This window comes from Buceros rhinoceros, unplaced genomic scaffold (genome assembly GCF_000710305.1).
Source record: "Buceros rhinoceros silvestris isolate BGI_N320 unplaced genomic scaffold, ASM71030v1 scaffold26494, whole genome shotgun sequence".
Lineage (NCBI taxonomy): Eukaryota > Metazoa > Chordata > Aves > Bucerotiformes > Bucerotidae > Buceros > Buceros rhinoceros.
The window spans coordinates 1-8,267 of NW_010406918.1; the positions used below are offsets into that span (position 1 = coordinate 1).

Sequence of the window (8,267 nt, forward strand, 5' to 3'; positions counted from 1 at the left end):
CCCGCCGCGCCGCGGACCGCACAGGGGCTGCGCGGGGCTGATAGGAGATGTCGTGCGTAATCAGTCAGCGCTGAGCCAGCGAGCCAATTGGACGAGGAAGACTGATTTAATCACGGCTTCTTCCTTCCTTTTTGTGAAACACAGAACGTGCCTGTCAGAAGAAAACACCTATTTTTCTGCGTAGCAGGTTTTCCATGCCGCGGCACAGGCCACCCGTGCACCACCACTAAAAGCTCCTCAGCAGTTTCCAGGTGAGTCTCCTGCAGACTTTGGTTTCTCGGGGTACAATTCAGTGAGGCAGTTGGAGTGGCGTTTACCCTGAAACGGAACAGGGTGAGCATCTGTCCCAAGTAAAATAGTGTAATTACTTGCAGGGTTTTTGTACTGGTTTGGATTTTTTTAATATGTAAAAACAAACAGCAGCTTCGTTAAAAGAGTTTCTAGTGGGTTTTAGCTGTGAATACGAAAGTGTTTGTATGAAGTCCAGATAGTATCCAAGGCAGCAGATTTGTATATCATAGTGTTCACTTCTGCATTCTTCTATTTATAAGCATGTTTCTCTGGTAAATAATGTTTTAAAGTGGTAGTTTTAAATATATACACACATTTTGTGTATATAAAAAAGTTATATATATCGAATACAAATACAACTTTGCTTATCAGTTTGTACCACCTCACAAACAAGGAAAAGGCTGTCATTTAAATTTGTCCATCCATTTTCAGGTTCCTCCTTTAATTTGCTGTATTTGAGATTATCTTTACATTAAAAACCAGCACTTGCAAGTTTACGCTCTTGGGGTAAACTGTCCTGATTTTCAAAAGAGCGCTTAGATGAGTAAGTGGCTACTCTTCATGTTCAAAAAGCAGATCTTACAGAGGACTAGAAGAACAACGAGGACTTTCACCTCCTAGTCCAAAGTTCAAAAACAAGGACTTCCACGATGCTCTTATTAAGGAGGATGACACGATGTATGTACTTGCTTATCCAAGCCAAGCGAAGGAGGGGTTTCTGTTAGAGGAAAGTGGTTTGCACTTCCGTTATTTCCAGTGGGGAAACTAATCGCTTTCTTTTTATAGTTTTGCAGTTTGTGAGAAATAATAGGTGTGCTGAGGGAGTTTCCTCACCTCTGTGTCCACTGTTGTGTAACTGTGTGGTAGACACAAGTGGAGGCAAAACGATGTGTAGTAACATCTCTGTCCTAAGCCCTCTCATTGCTTAATAACCACTGCTTGGGCATTGTTTTTACATTTGTAGTAGGAAGACTTTGGTTTTTTAAGAAGTAGGAGGTTTTGTTATTTTGATTTTCGCCTGGTGGATGAATTGCGAGCAACGCTTCTCTCTCGCTGACTGACAGAACGCAGATGCATTGTACTGTACCATATAGAAGCAAAGTTACTAGGATGCTCTTAGAACTTTTTCAACTGATAGTATAACACAATGGTGTAACAGGTAGGGTGTTGGTTTTTTTTAAAAAAAACCAACCAAAAACTATCCTGGGGAGACATTTGTGCAGCAGAATGTTCAATCTGCTCTATGGATTAGGAGTATATGGGCATTTTATCAGTATGTGGTAAACCAGTAGTCTTAGCAGAAGAGGCAGATGGATCTACTAAAAGCTCAGTATATAGGTTAAAAGGACAAGTAAATGGAGATTGCCACTGTGTAACTAGAAATCTCCATTTGCCTTCCACCTAGCCATTGTCAGATACAGTTGTTTTGTTCTCACAGTATGGAGACAAGTCTCTGGAGAGAACTTGAAACTGAAATACGACAAAAATATTACACTGTTTTAGGTATCACCCTATTTTGCCCTACAGGTTGTGATTCAGAACAGATGGCAAGTTTTGGAGTCTTGAGAACAGTGAATTCTAGCAGTGTAAGAGAGCCAGTCTGCTAGTTACACCAATAATTTCGTTCATCCGAACTTGTTCTTGCAAGCTTGAGGGCAAAATACAAGGAGAAAAAATCTGTCCCCGCTGAAGTTTATGACAAAATTTTCATTGATAAAAATGGAGCTTCCCACCTAATCTTACACACCACAGCTACTTCTGGTTTTCATGTTTGGTTTTGATCTGCCAAAAGATATCCAAACACGTTCAGTGGTAATGGTGATAGGAATGGTTCTTCAGTGGTAGCTATGTAGATATTTCTATTTATTACTTTAGTTTTTATGAAACTACAGTTGTCCTCATACAAGTTTGCAGAGAACAATGAGTAAATCACTAAAAAAGATTACCAGACTGGATCCGTTTATGACATTTCTTAGCAGCATGCCTTTATGTTTCTAATGTTTCAGTGATAGCTTGCAATGGACCAAGACTCGCACCGCCCAGCAGAAAAGGAGCTGTTGGAAGCTGTAAGCAAGATTACTACAGTTTCTATCACAAGTCCATCCGATGAAGAACAAAGTCATCCCAAAGCTGAAATTTCATGTCAAGTGAGAAAAGAAAACCCAGAAAAAGATGACCTGCAAGGTTGATGCTATCCTTTAATTTTATTTTTCATGTAGCTATTTATGCCATTAATCTTTTCTATAAAAACTTTGCTTTATTTATCACAGCAGTAGTGCAGATTTACATTGCTATGCTCCACTGAAAATAAGCCTTGATTAAACTTGTAGTAATAACGTAGCAATAGTGAAACAGATGCACATCCTGGTGTGTACATACATAGAGACTTTTCCTTTCAAATCCTTGGCACCTAACACCTGTTCCAGATTTAATGCCCACTCCAGGGACCAAAACCAAACCAGAGATCATCAGATAGCCTGTTTCAGGAGTGCGCTTTCTGTACACTACAAAATTTGAACTTCTTGGCAGTATCAGTAAGGACACCAAGATTGAAGCTAATCTCAAGCAGTAGTATCTCACATGCCTTGTGAAGAGGCAGCATTGAACTTTTACCATGCCTAAGACTGCTGTCATCTGTTATTAAATAAAATGTTATCTATAATGCAAAACATATATAATCTCATCAAGATTTTTAGCCTGCAAAGATGTCATAAATACCACCTCTGTTAGGAAATACATGCTTTGTAGAGATTCAGCCAAATCCCAAAGGCCTTGATAATTGAAACTGTACGGTCAAATGATTAAGAACACGTAAAAGTGAGGCCACTGAGGTCGTACTATGGTGCCTTTGCAATTCTGTTTCTACATCTAGCTGTTTTCTTCCAATTCATTTGTGGTCATTCCCCTCCTTCGTCTGAATGTTACATTCACTGCAGACTGCCTTCAGCTGTCTGCATTGCCAGAGACATTATTGATTGGATATTGGCTCTGGTGTGCCCACTGAAATAAAACCACTCCATTACTTATATCCACTTTGCTAGCCTCTGTGCCACCCACTGAGAACTGCTGTCAGTAGATTTCAAAGACGGAAGAAATCACCCTTTAGAAAAGCTACATCAAACTCCCCTGTAAGCAAACTCTTGAGCCAGCTGTCCTACATTTTTATACATGCATATGATATGTAGATATGTGTGTGTGTGGCTGCGGGGGGAGGGAGAGAGGTATATAAAGTATTTGTAGCTGAACTGTGGCATCAGTTCAGCTACAAAAAAAAAAGGGGGGGGAGGGGGGGCAGGGAGGTGGGGAATGTGAGAATTCCTCCTCTGACTGAGCTGGTTATCTGAGTTTCTCCTTTAAGGTTAGGTAAGATATTGATGTTTTCTCAGCTTTCACCTGTTACTGCACAAACCCAGTATTTGAACAGGGTCAGTATTTGAATATATGTCTGATGGTGAAGCATATCTCCCACTCAGACCATGCCCAAGTTTACAACCTAGACCTACAATACTCCTCGTCAGTATTTTTTCTATAACTTTGTATTCTGCAGCTGATTTGGTGTCTTTCAAAATTTCAGGCTGCAAGAGCTTTCCTCAAAGAACCTGGACCTGTCTTTATTAGCAGTGAAATCCCGTACTTTTTCAGTCTTTATGTCTTGCAGTTACAGCGACACAAATTCTAGGCCCTCCCCTTTCACCATAAATGCATAGATTTCTTTCCAAATGCAAAGGTTATAATCCGAAATATTAAACATATTGTTTTTTAGATTCCAGCGCATCCCTAAGTCCCAACTCTTCCATGACTACTAAGGAGCTTCAGGAATATTGGAGGAATGAAAAACGCCAGTGCAGACATGTCAAACTTGTTTTTGAAATCCCATCAACCAGAATTGTAGAGCACCATTTATCTAAATATGTGGTAAGCTAAGACACGAATTGGTAAGATCATTGATTTTCACTCCCTTTGCAGGGGTCTGCACAGCACACAGCACGCCTCGCTACATGAAAGCCTTACCAAGGACCAGGTTTTGCAAGCTGTGATGATATCGAGTAGAACCTGCTCTTACGATCCTATGGGCATAGCTGGTGGAATCTGCCCCTAAAGAAACCTCTGTCAATCAGTTCACAAAAGCAGCAGAAGTTAGCGGAAAAGTGATATCAAGTAAAATTAGTAGCTTGAATATCCTTAACACCCAGAGGCTTGGTACCATTAAAGAAATTCGCACAAGTATAAAAAATACCAATACAGTTACAGTTCCACTGAGCTAGCCCGGGATAGCAGCTGCATTGCATTCGTGCAACTTCCACATCAGAGATTTAGCTTAGCATAGGTGCAGAACTCTATGATGTTGACAAAACCTAAGGCATCCTCCAGCTAGATTGCTGGGGATCCCTCCCTTTCCCTATCTAGAGCTCCATTGGATAGCATATTTCTGTCATGTTTTTAAGGTGAAACACAAGTACGAGGGACAGGAACAACAGAACAGGTTGGATTTTTTATCTTTATTCACAGTACTGACACTTGATTTTTATTTCTGACTCTGCTCCTGGCCTTCAGGAGGACTGATCTAGAGCAAGTCTTTCAGTACTCCTCTGAAATTCAGATAGGGATGTCTTCCTTATTTGCAGCAGCCTCTGAGGTCTGCAGATGGAAGATTCATACTAGTGCTGCTGATACTGGATGATGTAGCTTGGTAGGATTTGAAGCAGGTAAATGTTCTGGAGACTGTCCTAAGATCTCGTTGCATGCTATACACACCTGCTTCGATGCTGCCGTGCTTGCATACACTCAGTAGCATCCGGCTTGTTGAATAGTTAAAAATCATTTTGTCATAACCATATGAGAACGAGTATAATTTGACATATGTGCAAAGTTAAACTTAGCCGTTAATTTACTTGCCTAGGCAAAATGATTCACATTAGAACAAAACTGAACCAATTTGAATGGTAGTCTAATTAAATGGTACTTCCCTTTTTCATGCACGCTTCACAAATAGAAAAAAAAACCCAAGTACTTGTGAATTATTCACTCTAGCTGCCCTTGATAAAATGATAGCTTAAAAAATTGGTCATATGATTATTTTGGATATGCATCAGGCATATATACACTTTTCAGCAGGGAGCAGGACAAAGTATAGGAAAATGTCATAGTGCTTACAAATGAAAAGAGATCAGAGAAGTCAGATCAAATTTAGAAACCATTCAAGGAGTGCCTGTAAAGATCATTTATGGAGATTAAAAGAGAATTTCTCTTTGAGGAAAAACAAGGAAGAGAATCAGACAGACACTAGTGCTAGTACTGGTTTGCACCTTTCAGCCGCAGCAAAGAAAACAACTGGCATGAGTAAAACTGCTCCAGTTCCTGAATTTTTCAATAGGAACAGGATGAAGTTGAATGTGAACATGGTCATTGTCCAAAAGCCAGCAAGGTCAATGGACTGTGTCCTTAGCTGGAGTATGGTGACACAGTTAAGCTGGCCTCAGTGGAGCTCCTCTGGTTTACACACATTAGGGACTTGGCCCTTCCTCAACATCATTGTGCTTGGATTGGACAAGAAGAGACTCTATTTGTACAGCACATAACACACAATTTTATTTTGCAGCTATTTTTCTAATATCACATTTATTATAGTCATTTTGAGGTGAACGAAGAGCTGAGGAAGACATACTCCTGAGTGCTGTTAATGTGGGACAGCACTGCTGTTAGCTGTTAGTGAAGGATTTTGGAGAGCAAACAGATTGTTGTAGAAATGTCACATTTTGTTGCATTATTTATATGCCAAGTAAGTTTGAATAACAGAACAATGATTTAGAGGGGAAAAAAAGACTTTGGAGTTGCTCCATCTTATTTTTGCACACTCCAAATATTACTGCCAAATACTCCCTCTTCTTTCACAGCGTTAATAACACCCCCAAATCCCTAGAAATGTCTGATACAAATGAAATTTCTGAGTATTATGACCAATGTAAAATAGATTACATTCAGTATTAAGTGCGGGAAATCCATCCTGTTCACTGAAAATGATTGACTGCAGCAGCCATGGCCGTTATAAACAAAGTACAGCTAGATAAATGCTTTGTAAATGATTTTATGTGCTTCAGCCTGCTCTAGTTCACCATTCCCAGCGCCTTGCAGGATGGGATCTCTTAGTGCATTGTTTATCTACAACTTACAAGCTAAGACTAAGTCTGGAGGAAAAAGTACAAAACAGCAGGAGGTGGGAATTATTAATTTGATGGCTGCAGATTTCAAAGATCAGGCCTACAACAAGCATGCACCGTAATCCAGGTGACAACTAATTCAGCAGCAGTGCTATAAACCATAGGAGTGTACACGATTACCCCCACAAAACCGGTGCAGAAGGGTGTCAGCTACTGCAATAAACAAGCACAAAGTATTTTCTGAGCAATAGCAGGCAAAATCTGACTGCACCAGTGCTAGAACGATCCTTCTCATGCCTATATTTCTCTTTTATTGTGCTTAGATGTATAAAATCATCATTTTGCAAACAGGAAGCTTTGACAGCAACAAGTCTGTAATTGAACGGCGTTACTCAGATTTTGAGAGATTGCACAGAAATCTCCTGGAGGAGTTCAGTGAAGAAATGGAAGATGTGACCTTTCCCAAAAAAGCTCTAACAGGGAACTTCACAGAAGAAATAATCAATGAGAGAAAATTAGCCTTCAAGGACTACCTGAGAATTCTATATTCTATGAAATATATCCGAAGATCAAAAAAATTTATTGACTTCTTAACAAGGCCAGAGCTTCAGGAAGCATATGGTTGCCTGCGGGGTGGCCAGTACACCAAAGCATTGGAAATCCTTTTGGAAGTCATTGGTCTGCAGGAAAGGCTGACAAGAAGCAATCCTGTCTCAGTTGTCCCTACGCTCTGTGCTATCGTGGTGTGCCACAAGGACCTGGAAAACCCAGCAAGTGCCTTTGAATACGGAGAGAAAGCTCTAGCACACCTTCACGTGCACACCAGCCACAGGTATTACATGCCACTGTTAGAAACAATGATCACTTTGGCATATGAACTTGGCAAGGATTTCCTGACTTTGCAAGAAAAACTGGAAGAATGGAAGGCAAAGAAAGATCCCGTACGGGTTTTTACCCTGAAAGAACTTGCAGTTCGGGAGTATGTAAAATGAACATAAGAAACGGTTTCATTAGAGAGCAAAGCTGTCAGCATCTTTTCCTGAACACAGACTCTTGAAGGAGTAAGATCTGGAAATTACCTGTTTGCCTAACATACCTTTATATTAATAGAGAGAAATTAAATCAAATATCTTCCCTGATCAAAAGGGACATTGACATTTATGTTTTGTATATTTTGAACATAGACTATTTTTGTGGGAAAAGTCAGAATAGGAAAATAAAATGAACAAAGCACTTGAGAATCTGCAGAACCAGGGGCATTGCTTGCTCATGTGGAAACTACTTCCTTTCAAGAAGAGAAGTATCTTCTCAGTCAATGCAATCCAAAAGATGCATTTTCAGACACCAAATGTAAGGGGGTTTATGCTTCCAGCTGAAGCCTGGCCTAACAGCCATTTCTGAGAACGCTGGGATTGGCCCTGTTCCCACTGAAGTCAGCTGCTGTGGGCAGACGGACCTTGGGTGAGGGTTTACAATCAGCTTCAGGAGGAGCAAAAATTACAAGGGATGATCATTCCATCAGAGATGAGGGAATGTGCTTTATTTCCTTTTTGTAGCTGATACAGTTTTATGACTTGCACTGAAGGCACTTTCTTGTTTGGGGTGATCTTTAAGTACAGCTCCGACCAGGGTAGAAAATTTATACTGCCTGCACTACATTCATAATGGAAAGAAACTTCAGAAGGGTGCTGGTGGGGAGAACATCTGGCTAATAGAATGCTAGCACTTAACTCTCATTATCAAGCTGTGAGACACATGGTTAACAGGCAGCCTGTGTTAAGCCTGTGTTCCCCATTTACTTTCAGAGGTTTATGTAAA

At 40.4% G+C, this 8,267-nt stretch overlaps 1 protein-coding gene across 1 annotated transcript; it reads left to right on the plus strand.

Moving 5' to 3' along the window:
- Window positions 1-2,294: 2,294 nt before the first annotated feature.
- Window positions 2,295-7,550, plus strand: LOC104491827 (sorting nexin-20-like). Its single transcript, XM_010134299.1, has 3 exons — window positions 2,295-2,475; window positions 4,055-4,206; window positions 6,773-7,550. Exons 1-3 carry the CDS (start codon window positions 2,310-2,312, stop codon window positions 7,439-7,441), a joined length of 987 nt encoding a protein of 328 aa, XP_010132601.1. The 5' UTR covers window positions 2,295-2,309; the 3' UTR covers window positions 7,442-7,550.
- The last annotated feature ends 717 nt before the right edge of the window (window positions 7,551-8,267 follow it).